Source organism: Artemia sp. Qi Xiang Cuo, chromosome 20 (genome assembly GCF_049724085.1).
Source record: "Artemia sp. Qi Xiang Cuo chromosome 20, ASM4972408v1, whole genome shotgun sequence".
Taxonomy (NCBI): domain Eukaryota; kingdom Metazoa; phylum Arthropoda; class Branchiopoda; order Anostraca; family Artemiidae; genus Artemia; species Artemia sp. Qi Xiang Cuo.
Genome location: NC_142813.1, coordinates 52,746,883 through 52,774,856, shown reverse-complemented (window position 1 = coordinate 52,774,856; position 27,974 = coordinate 52,746,883). Strand labels below are relative to the sequence as shown.

General features: G+C 35.1%; 1 protein-coding gene across 1 annotated transcript in view; it reads left to right on the top strand.

Moving 5' to 3' along the window:
* Positions 1 to 5,878: 5,878 nt before the first annotated feature.
* Polr2B (RNA polymerase II subunit RpII140) overlaps positions 5,879 to 27,974 on the top strand; it is a 103,136-nt gene continuing 81,040 nt past the window's right edge. The window contains exons 1-3 of the mRNA XM_089106315.1: positions 5,879 to 5,969; positions 23,699 to 23,797; positions 25,265 to 25,395. Of these exons, the coding sequence (XP_088962441.1) occupies positions 5,951 to 5,969; positions 23,699 to 23,797; positions 25,265 to 25,395 (249 nt within the window). The 5' untranslated portion in view covers positions 5,879 to 5,950. The remainder of the gene's footprint in view (positions 5,970 to 23,698; positions 23,798 to 25,264; positions 25,396 to 27,974) is intronic.

Below are 27,974 nucleotides of genomic sequence, written 5' to 3'. Positions count from 1 at the left end.
TAGGTATTAGTTCAGCATTACTACGTCAGTCCAAGGTCTAAATAGGACAAAAAAGGATATGAACAGCAACGGTGCGTCGAAACATTAGAATTTTAGCACTATGGAAAGAGAAACATAAACTACGTTTCTTCTAAGAAATATTTCCTATTTTTTACGCCCAAATAAGAAAAAAATAAAGCAGAAAAAAAACAAAATTTTTTTAATACTGTAAATTGCAGTCGGCTTCCCAGATGAGACTAACAAATACCATGTACTGGCTTTCAGTTAAGCTCGACCCAAAGGCAAGAATTTAGACTAAGACGGTTTTTATACGTTCCTTGTTTTGGAAATAAAATGAAAATGCTTCAATAGATATTAGTTCATTACTACTATATCAGCCCAAGGTCTAAATAGGACAAAAAAAGGATATGAACAGCAGCAAAATGTCGAAATGATAGTATTTTAGCACTATAGAAAGAGAGGCAGAAACAGAGATGGGCAGTTGCCCCCCCCCCTCAATACCCCATAGCAAATTACGCCCCGTCTGAAAGTCCAATCCAGTTTCCAATTTATGTATACCATTCTATGATCTATCAATCGCTGACTCGACAGCTTTTCCGTGTCGCACCTTAGCCTACAGCTGTCCCTCAGTTTCCTTTCTGGCTTTCTATGATTAGAGGCATAAATTGAGCCCATTGCCTCTCCGAAATTCCCTCAATCCCAGCCCCAACTTTCTAGCAGAAAGGCGTATATCTTTTTTGGTATGTTTTTTTGTGTCTTTCTAAACGGAAGTAAAGAGGAATTTTCTTCCCAAATGAATGGAGGACCAGACTGGGCTCGTGGCTATTCTTTAAACATGGTGCAGCAAACCTACCTTGAGATAGGGGAGAAAATACGATTTTTGGCCTTTTTTGGGCTCTATTTTCATGGCAAGTAATATTGTTTTTCATTTTCCTCTTAGCTTACTGTCTCATATAAGTTCTGGCCAATTGCAAAAATTTGGCGCTTTTTGAGGTTCCTTTGTTAGAAGAGGGACCTATTTCAAAGGAATAAATCTCTTGAATAATTTTTGGGACTATAGCCCCCTTGGTCCTAGGACTTACGGCTGTGTTTCAAATTGACCAGTAAAAATTTTTTTGTGGTTCATTTCTGGGTCCCTCCCCCCTCCCAAAGAAACACGTCGATGATGTTTTTGACCAAGAAAATAATCTTTGAAAGTTTCACGACAGTGGACTCCCAAGTTCAAACATACCCCCCCCCCCCTTTTTTTCCACTGTAAATTGAAAGTGTATATATTATGGCCCTTATCCCAGGGGTTCTGGGTGCTATACAATTCTTGAATGCAAATTTATTGAAACTCTGAATAAAATGCTATTCTGCATAAAATGGGTACTTAAAATTTAGATCAGATGTCCTAAGGGGTTACAAAAGGAGAAGATATCCAAGAAGGTTCTAGGACAGGGGTTGGTTGCTCTCAAATAACTTTACTTTTAAAAAAAGGCACTAGAACTCTCAATTTCTGATTGAATGAGCACCCTCTAAAGTTCCTTGCGAGAACATTGGGGTTGAGGATGGGGTAACCCTCCTATACGGAATAGATTGAATTTACTTCTATACGGAATAAACGGAGGAGGGATTTATGTGGGAGGATCTTTCCATGGTGGATGTTTTCATGGGGGAAGGGGCTTTTCTATGAAGGGGGTGCCGGGTTTCCCAGCATTATTTAAAAAATGATCAGAAATTAAATAAAAAACAATTTTTTTCAACTGAAAGTAAGGAGCAAATTTAAAACTTAAAACGAACAGAAATTTTTACGTATATGAGGGAGTTCGCCTCTAGTCAATGCCTCGCTCTTTACGCTAAAGGTTTTTAGCACTTTCAAAAGAGCTATCTATTCTAATTAAACAGCCTTTGGGATTCAGGGGTCATTCTTAAATAATTGGAACAAAATTCTAACTTCAGCGTAAAGAGCGAGGAATTGACTATGGGGCGAATCCCCTCGCCCCCTGTATAGGGACGGACCATAATTATAAATGGGTACTTAAAATTTAGATCAGATGTCTTAAGGGGTTACAAAAGGAGTAGATATCAAAAAAGGGTTCTAGGACAGGGGTTGGTTGCTCTCAAATGATTTTTTACTTCAAAAAAAGGCACTAGAACTCTCAATATCCGATTGAATGAGCACCTTCTAAATTTTTTGCGAGAACAGTGGGGGTTGAGGATGGGGTAACCTTCCTATACGGAATAAATTCTCCTCGCCTTAGGTTTTAATTTTACTCTTATTTTTAATTTTACCTTACTTTCATAATGAAGGCATAGACCAGAAATATTCACATAAATCAAGTGGAATTAGTTCTACCCCCCCCCCTCTCTAGAAATAATTCTATATTTATCCGAAGGCTTAGTGAGAGTTAGGAAGTTTTGGAATTAAAATGCACTCTTTCAGGCATCTGCCGCCTCACCCTGCCTAAAAAATTATCTATCACACCTCTTTCACAATAGCAATGCGCGTTTGTACATCAATGCATGTAATTCCATGAAATATGAAGCAAATTAGTTTAATTAATTGAAGCCTTAAATTAAATGTCAGAAACACTTTTCTGCACTAAAAAGAGAAATATCACCTTGCAGGATTTTTATTCAGGCTTAGCCTAAATGAAGAGAGAAGATATATAAATTACCACACACCCCCCCCTCCCATACCCCTTCCTATATCTATGTGAAGGTTCATAGATATTTAGACAAAGTTTCCATTGAAATGCGCTCTTTAAGTCATCTAGCATAACACCCCCGCCCACACTGACCCACCGCTTCTCCTTCATAACAGCTCATGTACATATATACACTTTTCTTCCCTCTTTTTGTTGCTTTTCATTTCCCTTTTGCTGCTCATTTTACATTTGGGGTGAATTTTCCAGGGGGGAATCTTTTGAGGAGGAGGGGCCACAGAGACGTCACGAAAAGTTGAAGAAAAACGAAACAAAAGACTTCAAATCAAGTAACAGTGTATGAACATAACTATTTGTTTCAAGGATAAAGTTCGGGAGTGGTATCAGAAAGGACTAAAAGGTTGACATCCATGTAGTAGGGAAATAAACGATGTAAAACTGAAACAGTGAAATATAGTCTCTTCGATAGATTCGGGGGATATGTGTTTGAACTTCTTAAGAGTACTAAGATCTCTCTGTATCTCCATTTTACAAGAAGTATTGTATGAAAGGAGATTTTGATCTACAAGAATACCAAAGAACCGGACATAGTGATCACTAGTTCCACTGAGAAAATTCCTTGGAAACTGAACCTTAGAAAGTTGAGGGCAGGTTTGAGAAATTTGTAAGAGATTATGACAGCTCAACTTGACAAGATATAATGATAGGCAATTAGTATCAAACCATAGAATTACCCTATCAAACAAAACAATCAGTTTGCTAGGGATTTCGTTTTCCGTTCTGACAGTAGGGCCAAGTTTACATTCATCTGTGAAAGTAACTAGAACGTACTCATCTACGTACAGCATCAACGTTTTTGGGCATCAGTAGTTTTGGGAGCTGGGTTCACAACATCAACAGTAATTTCATTTAGAATTAACCAAGAAAGACCAAACTCATCTTGAGACGGTGAATAGAAAGAGAATCCATAAAGCTGACCGTTCCAAGAAAATAAGAGTCAAACTAATTATTAGCATTCCCTCTTGTACCCTAATGAGATAATTTAGAAATGAATTGCAAAACTGTAATCATTTGAATGTATGGCTTGGAAGTCAAAGTTAAATTCATGAAAAAACTCCTTACCTCTTAAAAGGTAAGTAGATGTGAAATACAGTCTTTTCAAAAATTTTACTAAATACGCAGTAAAGATAATGGCCGAAAGCTTGGACACTCCAAGGTTCTCCTTCATAAATAACAATCATACGATCTCGTTAAAAAAAAAACTAATTTACAGGAATGGATTTGGCTACCTTGTTGGGTACAGATTCAGGAAAAGAAGAGACTGAACTCTTTGACCCATTAGTAAGTCTCCTTGTTTCATCGTCAGAGACTGATTCTAGAGCCAAAGTCTTCAGATAAGCAGGCTGTGGTTTGGAATCAGCTTTAGAAGGAGAAGAGGTTATTATAGAAGCATTTGTATTCTCAATATTAACAAAGCACTCGTTAACATAACATCAACAAAACTTGGAGGAGCTCAAGAAGGTGGGGAAGAAGAGCTAACCGCAGAAATGATAATCCGCCAAATATACTTCCATATATATATATATATATATATATATATATATATATATATATATATATATATATATATATATATATATATATATTTATATATATATATATATATTTGTTTGGATATTTTGATACAAAATATCCAAAACATATGTTCCAAATAATCTGGACGTCATCTTTGCTGGAAGTTACTTAGGGATATGGTTCACCCTAGTTTTGCGTTCATCCGGGACGCGTTTGCCATCACCTTATTTGGCGTGAAGCTGCCTTAAATGCCTTCCACTAACAGTATGGAAGAAGAAAGCAGGAGGACAGAAGGAATAAGGGCTGGCGACAGTCATGGCTAATCTAGAGCATGTTGGGGATCACCGAAAATTTGGGTGACGCTGGGATCGTCACTGGCTTGAAATTATGGAGTGTGCCATCCTCAAGTGAAATTTCTGGAAAGAAACATGTCGTAGTCTTCTGGGCGCCACGATGAGCCTGGATGTGGCTTGAACGTGCAACAGGTACAAGTAAGTAAGTACAAATAATCTTTCTGCAGATTGAAGGCTCTTGAAGTTTACAAAGGAAATCATCCTTCAGAATAAAGGAATTCTACACACTTCTTAGGATTCAAGAGAATATCTTCTAGACCTAGAAATGTAAGGTGGTTTTGTGCATACATTGAGAATAGAAGTTTTAACAGGCATGTGAAAGGAGTCAAACTGTGAAAGAAGTTCGGCATATTTATCAGTTCTTCATGTTAAAACCAACAAAACTTTAATCTGTTTTCATGTTAAGGGCTCCAAGGGTGTTGGACACAGGTTCTTCAAATTTAGAACACACAAAACTAGCATGGTGGAACACGGGTTCTGAAAATCCCAAACACATGTACTCAAAACATTAATCTGTAAAACCCGTGTCCGACCCCATGTGGGACGCGAGTTGGCCTGGAGAAGGGACTTTTGTCTGTGGACTTTACTGACATGCTATAGCACAGACAATAAGTATATGATACAGATGTTTAAGTGCCAATGTTAAAACCTTACAATGTTAAAAAAAAGATCAGGTATCCGGGGGCCTTTTTGGCTAGATAGTATAACATTAATGTGTGCTAGAGAGCCAGAGAAACTAAGGATAGACGAACACCAAAGAAATTAGGCAGTGCCATGAAGACTTTGGTGAAAATAAAAGTTTATTTATTTGATTTTAACACAAGCACCAAATTGATTTGCACCATAAAATAAATTCAGTTGTGGGTTTTGTAATTTCCTGAAATTCTTGGGGGAGGGGGAGGGCAAAGTTGGAGCCAACTTTCCCAAATCAAGTGAAAATGGCAGTGAAATCGGAAAAATGAGCAAAATAGTACCATCAATGCAAACATATACAAAAGAGAACTGATATGTTTCTGTGGATGCTAGAATTATGCAGGCTTATCTTAGTCTTGACATGATTTTTAAAGAAACCTAAATTTCACCTGGGGGGCAATCTGGGGTAGGGGGGCAAACAGAGGTCTTGGAGGGGCAGTTCTCTACCCCATAGCAAATTACGCCACTGTCAGTTGGGTGTCTGTATTACATATATTTTGTCTGCGCGCAATAGCAAGTTTTCTGGTTATCCGCTCTTGCCATCTATGGAAATCCCTTCTATACTCATCTGTAGGATTACGAAAAAAATCGCCGTTAACACTTGAAAGGAAAGAATATAGATATAGACTACTGTCGCCATTTTAAGTTTAAAAAAGCTTAATTTAAGCAAAAAAACTTAGAATGTTCCAGGATGATGAATGTAAGCATTGATTTTTTGTTGTGATTTTAAGATAGGACATAAATTGTCAAACTAACCAGCTTTGAATGCAGTAAATTTGTATTGGTAAATTTTTTGCAGTGAACATTATTGACTAAGGAATAAGGTAAATATAGGCCTACCACTCAGTGCCTTTTTTATGCTATTTACAATTATAATAATCCTTTTTTTCGGAAATGAAGTTTACCCCTGCCCCTATATATACCAATTCCGGGTATAGGCTATATATTTGCACATTAGGGGGGGGGGATAAGGTTTCAACTTAGGCTACCTCTCATTTACATCAGAAATAAATTTTAACACCCCCCTTATGTGCGAATATATACCCTGAATTGGTATATATAGGGGTGGGGGTAAAATTCATTTCCAACAAAACTGATTAGCCTAGCCTAGGCCAATTAGATTTAGATTTGGAAAGAGCATAAAAAAGGCATAAAGTGGTATGTTTACTTTATTCATGGTAAATTTCTACCAAATCATATTATTGAGTTAGGAATAAAGTGAATACACCATTCAATGCCTTTTTTTATGCTGATTATGAATAGCCTAGGCCTATAATAATCATTTCTATCAGAAATGAATTTCAGCCCCCCCCCCGATGGGTCAATATATACCAAATCATATTATTGAGTTATGACTAAAGTGAATACACTATTTGATGCCTTTTTTTATGCTGATTACGAATATAATAATCATTTCTATCGGAAATGAATTTCAGCCCCCCCCTATATATGCCAATTCATGGTTAGGTTAGATATAGCCTATATAGGGGGGGGGGCTGAAATTCATTTCTGATAGAAATGCGTTTCATATTTGTAATCAGCATAAAAAAAGGCATCGAATGGTGTATTCACTTTATTTGAAACTCAATAATACGATTTGGTATATATTGACCCCCCTATATATGCCAATTCAGGGTTAGGTTGTAGAAATATAGGCCTATACCCTGAATTGGCATATATAGAGGGGGCTGAAATTCATTTCCAATAGAAATGAGTACTATATTCAGAATCAGCATAAAAAAAGGCATTGAGTGGTATATTCACTTTATGCATAAGTCAATAATATGATTTGGTAGAAATTTAGGTAAAGTTCTATGAAATCATATTATTGAGTTAGTACTAAAGTGAAAACACCATTCAATGCCTTTTTTATGCTGATTACAAATATAATAAGCATTTCTATTGGAAATGAACTTCAGCCCCCCCCCTATATAGGCTATACCTAATCTAACTGGTAAAGTTCTACAAAATCATATTATTGAGTTAGGAATAAAGTGAATACACCATTTGATGCCTTTTTTTTATGCTGATTACAAATATAATGAGCATTTCTATCAGAAATGAATTTCAGCCCCCCCCTATATAGGCTATACCTAACCCTGAATTGGCATATATAGGGGGGGGGGGGCTGAAATTCATTTCTGATAGAAATGCTTATTATATTCATAATCAGTATAAAAAAAGGCATCAAATGGTGTACATTTGTTTTAAAATTGTATGACCTTCTCTAATTACTAAATTAAGCCCTTTTCTCTGGGTGTTTTCACTAGCGCCATCTTTTTTCTCTGGTAGATTGGCACGCCATCTATAGTATCAATTTTTATAGCGCCAGTTTTGATTTCTTATCTTTAAGAAGCGTACTGGGAACAAGCAGAAAAGGGGAAGGAACCTCCCACAAGCAACGCTGTGAAATAGAAGAAGAAGAAGAAGCAACATATTGTACCCATCAGTAATGTAATTAGTAATGTAAGTAATGTAAGTAAGTAATGTAATCAGTAATTGTAGCCTGCTGTTAAATAGAAGAAGAAGAAGAAGTAATGAGGATGTTACCCAACTTGGAAAACCCAACTCTAATGGCCTAAAAACTAGTAGATCCTTCTTATTCACACTGAAGGATAAAATTGATATCCTAGAAAAATTATTCCTATTTGGGTAAATCAAACCACACAAGGAATACAAACCTAAGCCTATTCAGTGTCAGAAGTGTTTCAAACTGGGACACACAACAAACAAATGCAATGAAATTCTCCAAGAGTGTAGTAATTGTAAATCTTTCCATCCTAAAGAGCTGACAACTTGCAACAACACTCAGCCTACATGTATCAATTGCAAAGGCCCACATGAATCTACAAATAAATCATTATGCCCTGCATACAAGAAAAGAGCTCTAACACTCCAAATATCAACAGAGAAGGCAATCCCATACCCCTTTGCAGCAATGGAAGCAAATGCTGCCCAACAATACCAAATAAAGCCTGTAATGAAACCAACCAAAACCCCCAAGTCAAATGCCCCCACTGCCTCAAGCACCCCAGATAAAACACCATCTTCTAAGCCCCCTTGCGCAAATCCCTATCAGAAGCAATCACCAAGCCAACAAGCCTCCTGGTCCGGTGAGATGAGGCCAGCCTGGCCCTCCCTCCCAAGAAGAAACACTACCAGGAATCAATCCATTAACCAACAAACAGGATGCACTACAAAAATGCAATCCCCAAATATATGCTTATTCATTCTAAACTGTAATTCAGTTCAGGCCATGAACATACATCAACTACAGAAAACAAAAATTATTGCAAAATTGGCAAAAATTTACATCCCAGATGATATGCTCATTCAAGCAAAAAAAGATCTTGCTTTACTATTAACAAAGCTGAACATTGATACACATTCATATGAAGAATAAATCAACAACACAACATTTATCAATACTCCAATGTAATGTAAGATCACTCACAGAATATAAGCTAAATGAACTAACATCATTTATGAATAATAATTCAATTAATATTGTTTGCCTCCAAGAAACTCATTTAACCCAAAATCAACAAATTAAGTCTCTGGGATATACTATCCTGAGAAAGGATAGATCCTCAGAGAGAAAAGGAGGTGGTGTAGCTTTATTAGTTAATAATAATATAAAATTTTGTGGCATCAATTTTCCAGATTTTGAAAATGATGTTGATGTAATTGGTATAAGTGTTTGGCTGAATAATTTAAAAACCTACATAATAAGCTTTTATAACCCTAATGGCCAAACTACAGATGCCAAGGATTTCTTTAATTATATAAATAATTCTAATATGTTAAAAAATATCATTATTTGTGGAGATTTCAATGCCCACAGCCTTTTGTGGGGGAATAAACCAGCAAATAAAGCTGGTAAATTTATTGAGCATATGACTTCAAATAATAATGAATTAGTTGTTGCTACCCCTCCAAACCTGAATACTTATTTCAACCCCAAAACTGGCAATTTCTCCACAATTGACCTACAAATTGTGTCTTTAAATTTTTTGAACAAAATTTACATAAATAAAATTGATAGTCTATGTACAGACCACTTTGCTATAGTTTGCTCCCTAAATGAACCTGCTGAAACTTTATCTCATACATCCAAATATATCAACACTAAAGCAAATTGGTCTATTTTCCAAAATAAGCTAAATGATGAAATTACAAGTTTCACCCAAAGTTCATACATTTCTAAGACAACAGTTGACACACATGCTGAAGCATTGACATCTTTATTAATAAATACAGCTAATCATGCTATCCCCAAGACTACACCTAAGAAAACATTCCCTAAACAAATTCCTAAAGCATGGTGGACAAATGAGTGCCTAAATAAATGGAGGATAAAAAAGGCAGCTAGGACAGAATTCATAAAAAAACCAACACCTACAACATATTTAAAAAAATTACAAGCAGAATCTAATCTAAAAAGGACTATAATAGATGCTAAATATAAATACTGGAATAATTTTGCAAATAATCTCTCCAGAGAAACAAATGAGCCAATTATACATAAAGTCATAAGCCACATATGTGGGAAAAAGACTTCTCCCAACCCACTCCTGTATGAGCTTATACATAATAATACCCATTATGACAATGATAATGAAAAGGCTAACCTATTTGCAACTCTTTTTGTTAATAAGCTAACATCAAGTAATCAAAGCAAGCTGTCCACAATTCCTATGAACCCTAGTTACCAATCACGCCCAGGATCCGAGTACATAACTAATCGATTTTCAATCCAGGAATTGAATAATGCAATACATCATATTAGGTCCAAAACTAGCAGCAGCTATGACAATATACACCCCAAATGGATAAAGAATCTCACACCTTCATACAAACAAGAACTGCTAAATTGTTATAATCACGCTTGGGCATCGTCTAGGTTCCCCAATATATGGAAATGTTCGTCCCTCCTACCAATCCTCAAGAAAAATAAACCAAAAGATAACCCTGAGTCTTATAGGCCCATAATGATTACACCTGTGATGGGGAAAATAATGGAGAAAATGATTTATCACAGACTCCTCTGGTTTGTTGAGAAAAATAACATGATCCCACACACTCAAACTGGATTCAGGAAATACCACTCCTCAACAGATGCTTTCATTTTGCTAACAAATGCAATAAATGAATCTTTCTCAAAAAATAATATCCTAGTGGCAGCTTTCCTAGATTTTGAAGGAGCTTATGACAATGTGAACCACCAAATCCTTTTAAATAAACTTGCAAACCTTGAAATACCTCCTAAGCTAGTATCCTTTATTAAATCCTTCATAGAAGTGCGAAGTTTCATTGTTTGTGTTGGTTCAGCCTCTTCACCCCAAAAGACAATATCCAAAGGCCTACCTCAGGGAGCAGTCCTCAGTTGCCTCCTTTTTGCCCTATATCTCTGGGACATGAACCTACCCCACACGAATCTACAATATGCTGATGATCTGGTGCTATGGTCATCTGGCAACACCTTTCAGATAGCACAGTCAAATCTGCAAAAGTCACTTATCCAGTTAGAAAAATTCTCTCAACATTCAGATTTACCCATTGCACCCACCAAGTCAAAAATAATCCAATTTCACCGGAAGCGAAACCATGTTAATGCAAAACTAACTCTAAATAAAACAAACTATTCCAGAAGATAATAATATTAATTACCTAGGTCTCATGCTTGACCAAAAACTTAATTTCCACCTCCACATTTCAAACACAATAAAAAAATGTTATAGAAAAGTAAATATACTAAAAAGACTTCTTTCCACACCCTGGGGTTGTAAGGAGAAAACCTTACTCCAGTTTTATAAATCACATATAAGACCACATATTGACTATGGGCTCATTGTCTATGGTGCATGTGCAAAGACCCAGATGCAAAAAATTGAAACAACACAAAATGATATAATACGTCTCATATTTGGTCTTAGGAAACCCACAAGCACCAAGTTTCTGCTTATGGAGAGTGGATTAACAACAATAAGGGAGAGACGTAGCTTTCTCTTGATAAAACATCTTACAAAAATTGAATCAAATAGCTCACACACATTACATAATTGGTTAAGAAATCCAGCCATGTATAGAGGTATTGCAGATGAGTATGCCAATATTCAAAAGAAGTTCCCTGTACCAGCAAAGTCTATTGCACGTACTTTCCCCCAATCCCCTCCATGGAATTGGTCATTTCCCATAATAAATACTGAATTTTCAAAATGGAATAAAGATTTAACCCCCATTGCTTTTGTCCAGAAAAAATTTGCAGAACTTAACACAATTACCTATAAAAATCACTTTCAAATATTTGTTGATGGGTCAAGAATGGATGAGAAGGTTGCAAGTGGTGTTTTCCTTCCTCACCTGAAAATTGCAATGGGCGAGAGATTATTTAATAATTTATCTATAATGTCTGCTGAGTTAAATGCCATAATCATGGCATTAGAACACCTTAATCAAAACCAACCTTTGATTGAAAATTCGAATAATATTATCATCTATTCCGACTCTTTATCAATCCTTGAGTTGCTGGCCTCAGCTCCTCAATATAAGTTGGACATTGATACTTATCATTGCCTCAGTATTATTGATAATCTTGCTTCAAATGGCATAAAAACTTACTTTCAGTACATTTCTAGCCACTCTGGCATAAGTGGTAATCATCAGGTTGATGAAATAGCAAAAAATGCTATAAATATTGACCAGCCAAGTGGGAGACCAATCCCAATTAGAGATATTTACCGATGGAGGCTATCAGATATTAATTTTAATAAGATTAATCCTATCCTTTCCCCCTTTCCCAATAAGTATCTTTCTAAAATTTATCATAGAATTCGTTCTGGAACAAATGGACTAAATTTCCTTGCATTCTCATATAAGCTTTCTAATTCAAGTGGCTCAATTCTCCTGTCCCCTCTTTGCAGGCATTGTAATATGAATAATGAAACAATTGACCATTGAATATTTGAATGTAATATGATGACGTCTGAACAGCATAACTTGATTTCTAAACTGTTAAAATAATTCAAACACCACAAAATCCCACTATCAGCCAAGAGCCTAGCCGACTATACCTGTACACAGAGCATAGAAATCGATATCTATCATCTTATATTTGAACTCCTAGAGACGAAAGATCTGCTGAAAGATATCTGAATATATATAATAAATATGAGGCAATCAAGCCAGTAGCTCTGTAGCCCACAGAGTGAAACAAAAGGAAAAGGGCTAAATAGTTTTACTGAAAAGCCCGCCTGCTGTTTAAATAGAAGAAGAAGAAGTATTAAGTTACCCATAAATTGTGGGGGACAGTTGAGGGGGTCCTTACACTTCCTTGTTCCTAGGTTCCTTCACTCTGTATGTATTGAGCATTTGATGCTGATGGCATGGACTGCTGGATCACTTGTTTATTGTCCTGTTCTAGATTTTGTCCAAAACAGTATCAAAAAAGGCTTTTCTCCATATATTATGAAGAAATATATGTCTGAATTTTTCATGCTCACCCAGGTTTCTGATATTAGGAAGAAAATCTTCCAGTTTTGTCATCCTGGGGAAATTCAGTATAAGAGAGTGGGTACAAATGCGTTTATTAATAGTGTCTCTGATATTATCGATACTATCGCAAAGTATGATGCTGATTATGTTGGTCTGCCAGTCTTTGTTATCTGCCACCCTAGTGAAGTACCACTTATTCCTGCCAATGGTTTTTGTGCATTGAGTTGCAGTGTAAACTCCTGTTTGTCTGAGCTGCGCTCTCTTTCTGAGTGTGCGTGTCTGAGTCTGAGTGTGATTATGTTGGTCTGCCAGTTTTTGTTATCTGCCACCCTAGTGAAGTACCACTTATTCCTGCCAATGCTTTTTGTGCATTGAGTTGCAGTGTAAACTCCTGTTTGTCTTAGTTGTGCTCTTTATCTGAGTGTGCGAGAGCTCTCCTGCCTGTAACAATAGGATGTCCTCTGTTGTTAATACAAGAGTGTTCTGTCTCTTGAAAACCATCCTATGCAGTTATTCTAAAAAACTCACCTACTGACCTCAAAGATCCTATTGAGTGCAAAAAGACCCTTGATACCCTGGATGGTCATGATGGTATTGTAAGTGTGAGATCTGATCCAGTCAAGAAAAGGTGGGTAGTTCATACCCAAGATAAGGCCTTAGCTGTCTCTCTTGCCGCTGCTGCAACTAGTCAGCTAAATGTATCCTGTCATGTCCTTAATCAAAAAGTGTTTGGTATTGTGAGTAACCTGTTCTTCTGCAAAAATCATAGCTTATTAGTATGATTCCTGGTCTTGTCGATGCAAATAAAATTGGAAATTCCAGTTCCTTCTGCCTTGAATTTCTAGACAATGCTGCCTTAAATAAAGCTATAAATGAGGGTTTGCATTTGGGATATGAGCTTTTTAAAATTAGACCTTTCCAAAAGTTACCTCCTAGATGTTACCATTGTCAATTACCAAACCACATTGTCAGAAATTGCCCACTCCCATCAACTAATCAAAAGTGTTCACAGTGCACTGGTGGACATTGTAACACACATGATAATCCTTGAACTAAAAGCCCAAATTGCGCCAACTGCATGGGAAATCATGTTTCCTATAGTCTCAGATGCCCAGTGTTAAAAAAAGCTCTGAATAAAGATAAAAAAATGATTGCTAGTGGCAATAGATTTCACTTTTTTTCACTTAATATTAACAGAACCAAAGACAAAGATCTTATTGATGAGCTTCTTGATTATGAACTAAAGCCAATACAGATACTCTTAAACAGTCATCCACCCACCACACATTTGTATGTGAAGCTAAAAAAAAAATGCACAGTCGACCCTCTGGGGGCCTTGCAACTTTAATTTGCCTTGCTAAGAAACCTGAGCTTATTTCTTCTGATCATAACTTACTGGCAATAAAATGTGGTAATATGGTCCTCATTGATGTCTATATGCCATGCAATCACAAGAACATTTCTTCCCTATCTGTCTTTGTGGATTCTTGTAATCGACTCAGGACTCTTCTGCTAAGAGTGACTAATCAGGGCTTAAATTGGATTGTGGCTGGTTACATTAATGCCAATCTTCTGTCCCAATCTGAAAGAAGTGACCTGTTTTTTGATGCTTTGTCTAGTGGCTATCAGTTAGTCAATAACAGTTTACCTACATTCATAACTGTGATGGTTCTAGATCAAACCTTGATCATTTATGGTTTTAAGAGGATCTCTCGTGATTCCTCCTGTTATAGTTTTGGATGATAAACTTGAGGATTATCACTTGCCTTTAACTTGCAAAATTGAGTTGTCTGCTCTACTGGCTTTTACTGACCTAACTATTTTTCTTACCAAAATAAATGGTTTGATAAACCAAATTGGAAACGAGTAAATTCTGAAGATTATTTGTATGTTCTTTGCTCGTTATTATCAAGCCTGAAAGTGCCTTTTCACCTTTTACAAACCTCTGTAAGGTCATTGACAGCTAAGATCAATTTAAATTGTTACTATTACCAGATTGTGCATTGTTTGAAGGCAGCTGCTTCAGTTTCAGTTCCTATTGAATGTGTTAGATTTGACACCAGAAAACCATTATGGAATGTGTGCCCAGAAGTGAAAAAAGCTATACAATGTGAAGTTTTGGCTTCGCCTTTGGATTCCTTGGGATCGGCCCAAGTCTGGTTAAGTATTTAAAATTAAGCAAAATTCGAAACGTCAGCTTAGATCTTCTTTGTGTCAAGCCTGCCTGAATGGTTTGGATGGCCCCTCAGATTGGAAGTCTTGGTCCAATGTAATTATTAGCAGCAAGTGTTTGCCTGCTACCATTGTGATTATCAAAATCAGTGATTTTGTTGCTCATTTTACTCATGTTTTTTCTACATTTAATCATTCTATTCGGTTTATGCTTTCTTCATTAGTTCTTAATACTCTTTCTCGAGTTCCTCGGCAAGTCCATATATTATCAATTTATAGTTGCGATATCTATTGTGCTTTTAAGAGTGTTATGGAATCATGTGCTACTTATATGGATGGTCTGTGTTACAATCACTTCAGCATTAAGTGTCCATTATTGTGAACAGACATTCAGTTCCTATTCCAGATGTGTTTCGCCCAGTCCTTAGTTCCAGATAGTTTTCTTTCAGGGATTGTAACATCAGTTTTGAAAATGGGAAAGGACACAAACCAGTGTTCCAGTTATTGACCAATTACAGTGTCCTGCTTCATGAGCATGCTGTTCGAGTATGCCATATTGCCTGAAGTTTTGACTAAATGTGATTTTTCTGATTATCAAGTTGGGTTCAGAGCCAGTTTTGGTTGTTCTCAAGCCCATCATATACTTGGTCAGTTGCTAGTCTCGGCAAAAATGCAAAAAGGCCACTTTATTTTTGCTTGGTTGATATCTCAGGCACTTTTGACAATGCACATTCGCAAGCACTTCACTGCTTAGTTAAAGCAGGAGTTAATTCTTTCATAGTAAAAGTTCTAAAATATTGGTATTCCAATTCATTTGTCTGGTTAAAATGGATGTTTGATATAACTGAGCCTATCTCAGTAAAGAATGGAGTCAGGCAAGGTGGTCTGTTGTCTCCACGTATTTTTAAAACTGCGGGACCGGAGTGTTTGTAAAAACTGTAACCCTCTGTATTGTAAAATCAAGCTGTTATTAGTTACATTATATAATGTAATGGTGCTGTAATAGTTAGTCACGGGATGCCATGTGTCGCAAAGAACTTCACGGTTCTAGTTAACGCTTTAAGTTCGATTCGGCTCCCTGTAAATGCTTCATAATGCGAGTGCTTGTGCTTTAAAACTTCAAGACCTGCTCGTCCTTTACATGAGGGTACAGTGCTACTGAAATGTGTCTCAAAGTTTAAATGGCTTGGGATTACTTTTTCTGATAAACTTTAAACTACATGCTCGTCTCTGGTTGCTAGTGCTCTGGTGTATTTGCTTATCATATGGTAAAATTTTGCCTAATAGAGGGAGGTACAGCCACCAAGGCTTATGTAAATTTTACCATAGTTTTTGTTCTCCTACAATTCATTTTCTTTCTGGTTTGCAGCCTTTAATGCGCAAAAAAGACCATCTTCAGCTAAGGAGAGGCTATTTTAAATATTGTAAATTCCTGCTATATTTACCAAGGTGGTACAGAAATAACAAGAGTATTTCTCATTTTAGACTTATCGACCCTCTAGTGCTTCTTGACAACATCGCTAAGGACCCGAGGACCAATACTCCTAGGAAGATATGTGCCAATGGCCCCCTTATTTATGTGCTTCCAGATTAGAGAATTATAAATACTGTTATGTTATTTATTCTGTGTTTTTCTTATAATTTTTTGTGGATAATATTATTTTGTTTTTTCTTTTTTTTTACTCCGCATTTATTTTGTATTGCAGGTTATAAATAAACTTACTTACTATGGCTCATTTTTCAGTTTTCACTGTCATTTTCACTTGACTTGGGAAAATTGGCTCCACCTTTGCCCCCCCCCCCACACACACACACACCTGCTTTACCCACAGCCTATACTGAGAAAAGATTAAGAGCTTTTATATAAAGAAAGAAAAAACGAGCAAAAATGGGGTTTTTATAGGCCAAATGAAGATACTGAAAAAACAAAGTGAATATTTCGAGAGGACAAACGCCTCTCTTCTTCAGCGCGAAACAAAACGATGTATCAATAAAAGCCAAAAATTAAAAGAATTAAAACCAACTACCTAACAACCATAAAAGCGAGTTATTCGCCAATATCCGCGATTTGCACAAAATCCAAAAAAAATATGAACTGCCATCGACGGATACTAGCAAACAACTGACAAAGACATAGAAACATAGAAATTTATAAATGTTGGTATTTATAAATTTCAACAGCTTCTCTGTAGTGCTGGACAATACCTTTATCATGCAAAATAACACTAGCTTGATTCAACAAAATAGTATGGTCTGGTTTTTCAAAAATGTGCTCTGCAAGGGCAGAGTAAAAATTTTCTGTTTTTTTCTGCTTTTTAAGTGTATTATTAATTGAACTAGAGTGCTGAGTTAATCTATTCATTAGTCGCTGATCAGTTCTTCTAATATACCAAAGACCACACGAACAAGGAATTCTGTAGATACCAGAGTTTTCACCTATCAGGATAGGGTCTTTACCTTGATAAATTTGGGACCTGATAGTTTTTCTGGGTCTATAATAAGTGTAAATGTTATTTTTCCTTAGATTTTTTGAAATGTGGTCTGAAATCCCTTTAACGTATGGGAGACCAAGATAAACCGAATTTTCCCTTTGATTTGTGTTTTCTGTGGAACTATCTGATAATCTTTTTATGCGTTTTGCAATTACAGAATTTATTAAACTAATTGGATAAACATTCCCAAATAAAATATCTATAAGGTAGTCGAGCTCTGAATCCAAGAAGCGTGTTGAACAAACTTTCAATGCTCTCTCAACTAGAGAAGTGACAACTCCTCTTTTTACAGCAGGAGAATTATTAGAGGAATAACTAAAGTAACGGTCATTATGTGTGGGTTTTCTATAGACACTAAACTTGAAACATGAATCATTTCGGTGCACCAGAACATCTAAGAAAGGAAGACGCCTCTCTATCTCTGATTCCTGAGTAAATTTCAGTTTTGGATCCAAGGAGTTGAGCAAGTGAAGAAAAGAACCCAGAGACTCGTCACCATGCTCCCATAAATAAAAAATGTCATCTTTAAAACGAACCCAAAATTCAGGTTTACAAGAACTTTGCAAAATAGCCCTTTCTTCAAGGTCTTCCATGAAAATATCAGCCTGTATTGGAGAAAGGGGGGCACCCATGGAGAGCCCATATTTCTTTCTATAAGAAATGCCTCTATAATGGAAGTAAAAAGAAGTTCTGTTACAAAGGGCTGTAAGCGAAAGAAGTGTCTGATTTGAAAGAGTAGATTTTTCTGATATAGATGGGTTAGAATTAAGTTTTTGCTCTAAAAACAGTTCGTTCTTTTGAGGATCACAATTGGTATACATTGAAGCTGCATCAAAACTGCCAATTCTTGTATTTGGTTTAACCGAAACTTGCTTTACCTTGGAAACAAAATCAGCAGAATTTTTAATATAGGATTTTTGAGCCTGAATTAGTGGGCAAAATATCACTGATAAGAATTTCCCTTTTTTGCTGTAGGAGAATTAAAAGAAGAAACAATGGGTCGAAGTGGATTACCGGGCTTATGAACTTTAGGAAGACCATAAAAGCGAGGGGACGTGCACCCGCGTGGGTAAAACCTTTTGTACAACTGATCTGTAATTTCACCTTTTCCTTTTAGATAAGAAAGCTCTTTTCAGACTTCCTGGACAAATTTTTCTGTGGGATCGGTAGCTAATTGTTCATATGTGTTAGAATCACTTAAAATTTCTCTGAATTTTTCGTCGTAATCATCTTAATCTAAGACAACAACAATATTGCCTTTATAAGCTTTTGTAATAATCCTGGAATGATCTTTATGTAGTGCGTGTAAGACCAAGTGTTCATTTTTACTAAATTTTTTTAAATTTCGATTATTAACAGAAGGCGAATCCAACAAAGTTTCAACAAATTGTGCTCAAATATCTGCACGAGAGTCATGAAAAATCCCCTCTGTGTTCGCGATAATTTCACTATAAGGTATTTTCGAAGGGGTTATCGAAAATTTCAATCCTTTCAACAGAACCTGATTATCCTCTGTTGTAAGGGGCTTGGAGCTGAGATTTATCACATCAGGACCAGGATACGCATTTGGGACAAAAGGTGGATAATTAGAGAGTTTTTCCAACTTTAAACGGTGTAATTTCTCAGAAAGTCTTTGTCTAGAAATCCAAAAATCATGCTGAAAAGAATTTTCAGCAATAGCCTTAATTTGATGAAAATCAGCATAAGAAAGCGTACATAATATTTCTCGCTCTAGCCTGAAAATATCCTGATTTAACCGGTAGCACTTGCTTTTGCAATTGCTAATAAAATGATTTAAAATACCAAACCCTATACGCTCTGTAAATTACTGTTCGTTACGTGTGTTTAAGTGAAGTGAAGGTCGCATTGACTTGGGTAAAATACGGTTCATTTTACAATTATGTAGAAAATACTGTTGATTAATCAAATTAGCTTTTTTTCTCACAAGAGATATGAATGGAGTGACAACATTGGTTGAATGTTCCCCATAAGCATGACGAAGATAATTTCTTAAACCACATTGGCCTGACATCACATAAAGAAAGAAAAAACGAGCAAAAATTGGTTTAACTGCAGTTAGACCAAAGAACACTTTGGTGCCTCTTATTGATGCACAGAACCTGATCCCCAAGGTTTAAAATATTTTCAAACCTTATGAATCCTGAAGGAAGAGGAATTGTTCTGTACATCCCATCAACCCTGAAGATAAAAGCTCTTAGATAATTTCTTAAACCACATTGGCCTGACATCACATAAAGAAAGAAAAAACGAGCAAAAATGGGGTTTTTATAGGCCAAATGAAGATACTGAAAAAACAAAGCGAATATTTCGAGAGGACAAACGCCTCTCTTCTTCAGCGCCAAACGAAACGATGTATCAATAAAAGCCAATATCCGCGATTTGCACAAAATCCAAAAAAATATGAACTGCCATCGACGGATACTAGCGAACAACTGACAAAGACAAGGAAACAATTTATTCATTCGAAAAACAAAACGAACCAGCAATTCAATAAGTTGGAGAACTATGTCATTTTATTTCTGATTTTAATTAATACATTTCTTGCAGACACCCTTTGAGACCTAAGGGGTTGTTCACGTGTTTGATTAGATGACTGGGAAAGTGGTTCAAGGTTTATTTCAGGGGTTACTAAAGTATTGGCTTCTCTTTTGAGAAAACCGAATATGACTCATTTATTCTTAAATCACCGGAATCTCTGTTTAAAGCTAGACCTAAATGTTGGTATTTATAAATTTCAACAGCTTCTCTGTAGTGCTGGATAATACCTTTGTCATGCGAAATAAGACCAGCTTGATTAAACAAAATAGTATGGTCTGGTTTTTCAAAAATATGCTCTGCAAGGGCAGAGTCAAAATTTTCTGCTTTTTTCCGCTTTTTAAGTGTATTATTAATTGAACTAGAGTGCTGAGCTAATCTATCCGTTAGTCACTGATCAGTTCTTCCGATATACCAAAGACTACACGAACAAGGAATTTTCTAGACACCGTAGTTTTCACCTATCAGGATAGGGTCTTTACCTTGATAAATTTGGGACTCGATGGTTTTTCTTGGTCTGTAATTAGTGTAAATGTTATTTTTTCTCATATTTTTGTAAATCCAGTCTGATATCCCTTTAACGTACGGGAGACCAAGATAAACTGAATTTTCCCTTTGATTTGTGTTTATTGTGGAACTATCTGATAATCTTTTTATGCGTTTTGCAATTACAGAATTTATTAAACTAATTGGACAAACAGTTGGTTTTAATTCTTTTAATTTTTTGGCTTTTATTGATACATCGTTTCGTTTTGCGCTGAAGAAGAGAGGCGTTTGTCCTCTCGAAATATTCGCTTTGTTTTTTCAGTATCTTCATTTGGCCTATAAAAACCCCATTTTTGCTCGTTTTTTCTTTCTTTATGTGATGTCAGGCCAATGTGGTTTAAGAAATTATCTAAGAGCTTTTATCTTCAGGGTTGATGGGATGTACAGAACAATTCCTCTTCCTTCAGGATTCATAAGGTTTGAAACTATTTTAAACCTTGGGGATCAGGTTCTGTGCATCAATAAGAGGCACCAAAGTGTTCTTTGGTCTAACTGCAGTTAAACCAAACACTCACATTAGGCCTATTTGACATTACAGCCTTTATTTCATCTATATTGGTGGTGATGCAATCCACATTTTTCTAAAGCACCAACAATCTATTAATTCTCATACAGGCATCACCAGTATTAATTGGTTCTGACTGACAAGATTGGAAAGTAGAAATATTTGAAGGTTTTCTGCTATCAACACTTGATATGGCACTGGCAAATGACTCACCATCATCTGTTGCATATGTATGGCTTACATTTGACATGCTTACACTATTCTCAGTACTATTTACATGGTTTTGGCAAGCATCAATTTCCTCTACATCTCTGTTACATGCAACCCTGGTAGCTCATAAATGTTAGCTTGGTATTCACAGTCAAACTGGGCATCATCAGTTTGGGTAACAACTCCAAGGACCACCATATTTAATCTTCTTTTCTGTATTATGGTCAAAGATTAGAGCATTTGCCCAGCTTTTAAGTGGTTTGCTTAGGGCTTCCCCAAGGGCAGTTGTCTCAGCTGTAACCAGGTCTTTCAGCACTTGCTTGTCTGTGACAGCCCTCTTTCTTCAATGCTTGTAAACTTAGTATCTATTTCAGTCTTCACTTCAGCTTTTTTAATCTGGAAATAGAATCCTTAACTGCTTCTTTGATTTTTGCAACCAGGTTCTTAATTGTGTCATCAAAGCTGCTCAGTGAGCTCTATACTACTGTCCAAAATTTTTGCTATTTTAGAAGCTTTAACACTACTTTTTGGGTTGGCCTTGCACACAGGACATTTCCACTCAAAGCCCATGCAACAAGTGATCTTTGTTAGTAGGACATATTGAGATTCTGAAAGTTCAAGACAATCTGCACACAACCATTGCTCACATGCATCACAATTCAAAGCTTTAGAGCTTACATTCAGATTATCTTCACATGCTCAACACGTGTCCATACCCTTTGCGGGTCTAACATGTTTCTGTTTGTTTGCCATATCACAATATTACCAAAACTCAAATCTAGAATATTCTCACTGGTAAATGCTCAAGTCAATGTTTTTCAGTTGTTTATACCTAAATGTTGGCCTAAGAGTAAGGCGCAACTCCAAAATGTGCAACTCTAAAAGATTACTTAGTCAAAAAATCGAAAAACGTATTCTATGAGTCAATTTTGCTGTAAGACAATAGCATTGTCAAGTTAAAAATACAAATACCTGATAAAAAAGATACACAAAACAATATGCTTCTTGATTACAGCAATTATCTTAAATTGCATATCCAGCAAGATAAGGTGGTGTTGAACCTTCTGTAGTAAAATCTCACTGGTGTTGTTTTGTGGTTTTGATTTGACATCTCAGTTCAGCCTCTATTCAGCATTGATTCAGTTTAGATCAACCTCTTTCTTGAAGACTTCTAGGGTTAGACACTGGCCAGTAGCTTCAGACATGCTGTTTCTGAGTTGGACAGAATGGACATCCCAGTTCAGCCTCTATTCAGCATTGATTCAGTTTAAATCAACCTCTTTCTTGAAGACTTCTATGGTTAGACAGTGGCCAGTGGCTTCAGAATACTGTTCCTGAGTGGGACAGAAAGTGGGACAGAATGAACATTCCAGTTCAGCTTTTATTCAGCATTGATTCAGCTTAGATCAACCTATTTCTTGAAGACTTCTAGGGTTAGACACTGGCCAGTGGCTTCAGACATGCTGTTCCTGAGTGGGACAAAATGGACCAAGAAGAAATGTTGATGCTCTAACCTTGTGCAATGGGGGACATGCAGCTTCCTGGTTTCTCCTCTTGTGATTGTTGAGAGGGATAGGGAGAAGATATGACGCAATAGGTGACTTGCCAGCAGCTTAAAAGATGTTATTAAATCTCCTATTTTCCTGCAGTACATACAAGAACATATTGCATCATAAAAATGTCTTTTTTTGTTCCTTCATGTCTCCCTCTGAGGAGTCCTAGTTCATAGATATATATATAAAATTTTTTTTTCGAAAAAGTATTCAGGGCGATGCAAAATTTATTTGTTATAGTCTCATTAAAAAGTATTTGTCACATTAGACAAGCATAGTCACATTGAAAATTGAATATAAAAACGAAACAATAATCAGTCATCCTGATTTTCATTGTACATATTTACGAAATCAGGTATGAAACTTTTCGCTAACCGCTGATGGGTACAGCGTACTGGCTGAAGTTTCTCAACAGGCACTGCAACCCTGTGCGGGAGTCGTTTTGTTGTGGAGTGGGGTGGGAAAAGGGTTTTGTTGATTGGGTGGATCAGAGATTTTCTTCTGAAATCCACGCAGAGTTTCTCTCTTCTTTTTTTCAGAATTTGCATTTTAAACTTTGTCAGCAGCTCTTCATATGACATTTCTGCCTGCTTTGATACTATCATTAGAGCTCTTTTCTGAGCTTTTTCGATCCTGGCGCTTTGCTCAGTCGTCAGTCCAAAATGCATACAGGAGCTGCATATTCCAGAATTGGGTGATTAAAAGATGTAAATATTCGGTGGAGGTGATCTGGAGTTCAACTTGTGATAAGGAGGTGATCAAGATAAAGGAGGTGATCCTTTATCCAAATTTATCCTTGATTCAATTTGAGCCCTGCCCCTCACTTGAGTTTGATCCCAAACCTTCTTTTTTTCTCATATTGATTTTATGTAATTCAATTGTAATGCAATCTTTATTTTAGTGGACCCCATGTATGAAGAAGATGACAGTGATGAGATTTCAGCTGAACTATGGCAGGAAGCTTGCTGGATTGTCATTAATGCCTATTTTGATGAAAAAGGTATTTATTTTATTGTATAGTAGTGTAATATAATAAGCTTTTTTTTCTAAAGTGACCATCATTTTTTGGTAAAAATACATTTTTTACTATTTATGCTAAAATAAATTAGAATAGTCCCTGGTGCTTCAAAATAAATTAATAATGCTAGTAAAACTTAAAAAAGCTGCTCAACGAAATCTCAGAAATTTTGTAATTTTTTTTTATATAATTGTAAAAGAGAAACGCTTAAAATGTATTTATTTTTGGTAAAGGACAAATGCTGCTCTGACCTTTAGAAGGTTTAGGGGGCAGTAACCCTGCTCCTATTTGTGTTAATTTCTTCTTGTTTAAGGACTCATTTATCCATATTTAGATAAATGTTATTGATAAATAAGTGATAAATTATAAATGTTATCCTTGTATTTGATGTGCTTATTCATTTTAGTTTCTGTTCTTTTCTGGTTAATTAATTGTAATTTAATTTTTTTTTCATTTGCTTGTTTATCTATTTTTTATTTTCTTATTCATTTTAGTTTTGTTCTTTTCTGTTTTTCTGTTTTTTCTGTTTTTTTGTTCTTTCTATAGGTTTATTAGTGAGTTATTATATGACTTTATTTCTTCTTGTCTTGGTTTTAATGTGGCTTTATACTTCCCTTGAAAAATTGTTTTTTTTTTTGGGAAAGTTTTTAAATTAATGTAACTGTAAGATGAAGTTTCTTCTCTCTACATGCTGATCACAAAGATGATATGTGTGTGTGTGTGGGGGGGGGGGGGCAAAAACAAATAAAAAATGATCTGGTAATAGCATTTGTATTGTCCAGTTTTCAATTATCTTATCTAATTTGAAAGAAAAATTCCCTAAGAGGGAAGTTTGAGGTTTGAAATCCTTCCAACATATTTTAAAAATTAATATATTTTCAAAATTCTAGTTTTGCCAAGCAAGTCATAAAAAAGATACATTTTCTTGTATTAAATGTTCTTATAACAATTTACTTATAGAATAATTTTTGAAAAGATACTGAGTATGAAAAAAATTATTTGATTTGAGTTCATTTTATTAAGCTTTTTGAGTTTACATTTACTGTTATCTCCTTGTAACAATTTACTTATAGAATAATTTTTGAAAAGATACTGAGTATGAAAAAAATTATTTGATTTGAGTTCATTTTATTAAGCTTTTTGAGTTTACATTTACTGTTATCTCCTTATTTATTGAAACACTGGGTAATTGCAGGATTTTTTTTTTAACCTTTACCTTTTTTTGCCTTTTGTCTAAAGGTAAAAAATATTTAAATAGATAAATTTTTAAAAGAACTTAATTTAGATTTAGAAAATAGTAAATAAATTATGGAATTTTTTAATTTATGGGAGTTTGTATCCAAGGATTTTTTGTTGGAAGGGGGTTAAAGATATCAAAAACCTTATTTAGGCCATGTATTTTTATAAATATAATATCAATATAAATAGTCATTGTTTTTCCCATTTTAGGGCTGGTTCGACAGCAGCTCGACTCATTTGATGAATTTATTCAAATGTCAATTCAACGAATTGTTGAAGATAGTCCTCCTATTGAACTGCAAGCAGAAGCTCAGCACATTTCAGGCGAAATTGAAACGCCGGTTAGTTATTTTCCTTTACTTTCATTATTCTCTTTGCTTATTCTTTTTTGCTTCATTTACTTTAGTAAAACTTATTTGAGTATAAATACACCAAAACAAACATTGCCTTTCAATGGCTAACATAAAGTGAATATAAAAATAGGTATTTGTAAGTCCTCTATAGATATCTAGATGCTTGAACCCTCCACACCCCTTCCCCAAATGACAACTTAATCGTTGAGTATTTTTTTCTCTTCTTGTCTTATGAATTGTAGGCTTCCCAGTTGACAATGCTAGCACTCTTCTGTTTTGTGTGAAACACTTACTAGTAAGGATATGCTGCTAGCTAATAGTAAAAAAAAAAGAAAAAGATAATAGATATACAAATAAGCATAGCCCATCAAAAAGAATTAAAGTCTTGGAAATAAGAGGTTGGAAAATGACCAGATTATTAACTAAATTCAGGTAGAAATCAGAGACTTTAATTGATGGGGGGGGGGAGTGCTTTTATAAGTTTAAGTTAAGTTCATAAGTTTATTAATACACATTCACAGGTAAATAAATTAAACAACACTTTCGTGTTGAAACAAAAGCCTATGAGGGTTTGCTGTCGCGCGAAATTCCTAGTAAGTACTTACCTATTAACTCGACTATTTATTTAAACCTCAACTATTTAATTAAAACTATTACAAATAAACCAAAAATAAATAAACTATAGCCTATATATATATATATAAATAAATACGATAATATAATATAATAGATAAATAAATAAATAGCTGAATTAAAAATAATAATTGATAAATAAAAATATAAAAGAAGAATAATATTAACAAATCCACTCTCCACCACTCTTCAATACTCAACTGCCCCTCCCCCACCCCGCCCTTCCAACCCACCTTAGCCGCAGCCCACCCTTACTTGCTTCTCTTCCTCTCCTACCCCATCTACCAGCCATAATAAAATTCAACAGATTCCCCCCCCCCCAAAAAAAAAAAATTGAAATTCTTCTTAAACTGAAGTACGTGTTCCGCCGCCCTAATGCTCACTGGTGGCACATTCCATACAGATGAACCCAGATGTTTCATTAAAAATCAAGACCTGGTACGCAAATCAACAACTATATTATCACTTTGCCTAATTCCATAACTATGCAGGTCACTATTAATTTGGTAAAAATTCTTAAAAACAACAGGGGTTAAGCCATTCTTACACTGAAACACAAATATTGCAGCTTGGTAATCTCTTATCTGATCTACATTAAGGCCACAATTTGGCCTTAACATCCAAGGATTTTTCATAAGGAGGGAGTTTGTAAATGAGAAAGCCATTATATATATAATATATATATAAGCCACTATATATATAATATATATAAGCCACTATATATATATATAATATATAAGCTACTATATATATAATATGTATAAGCCATTATATATTTAATATATATAAGCCACTATATATATAATATATATAAGCCACTATATATATAATATGTATAAGCCATTATATATTTAATATATATAAGCCACTATATATATAATATATATAAGCCACTATATATATAATATATATAAGCTACTATATATATAATATGTATAAGCCATTATATATTTAATATATATAAGCCACTATATATGTAATACATATAAGTCACTATATTTATAATTTATGTATAAGCCACTATATATATAATATTATTTAAAAAAAACTTTTTCCGCAAAATAAGTTATTCAAAGAAAAATAAAGAACTCCGTTAAACCAAAAATGAGCAAAAATTAAATCAAATAATCTACCAAGCGTGAAACTACCACAAATCAGCATCGATAAATAAATGAAGGCCAAAACGAACAGAAATTACAATAAATAACCGAGCTATACACAAAATGAGCAGAAATTAATATGAGTAGGGCTCAAAACCCCCATGCCTTCCCAAGGCATATATTATAAGTATTTTAAGCCACTGTATATATAATATATATAAGCCACTATTTATAGACGGATCCCCCCGCCCTACTGAAGAATCTCCTGAAGCGATCTATTCTTAAATATGGTAATGCTTATAGTATTTTTGTCTGGGGAAATAATTCATAGATACCAGAAAATGGATTACCAGAAAGAAGAAGAAAGCATAGGAACAAAGAATACTATTCTATTAGGATACATTTAAAGGCCCATTAGAATGCGACTTTACTAATACCGAGATATAGCTAGTACTACTTTGAGCTAATAAATTTTGTATTATATAATTTTTCAGCTAGTTAGAAAATTCCCCGGAAAAAATAAGCGGCTGAAATTAATGCTAGATGAACTTGGTATTAGCAAATCTTCTGTGAACAAGAAGTTAAATCTCCAATACCTGGAATATGAATAATGAAATTATGAATGCTTAAATTCATGGAAAAAATAATAAAGAACAATAAACAGAACTCCCAATTCAAATTATAGTAATACAATACAAATATATAATTTAATAATTAATGCACTAAAAGAACTGAGAACTAAAATAAGAGTAAGCCGTAGAGAACTAAAAAAATAAGCTAAAAAAACACAAAACTAAAAAAAAAACACTGAAAAAAAACTACATAAAAAATCAA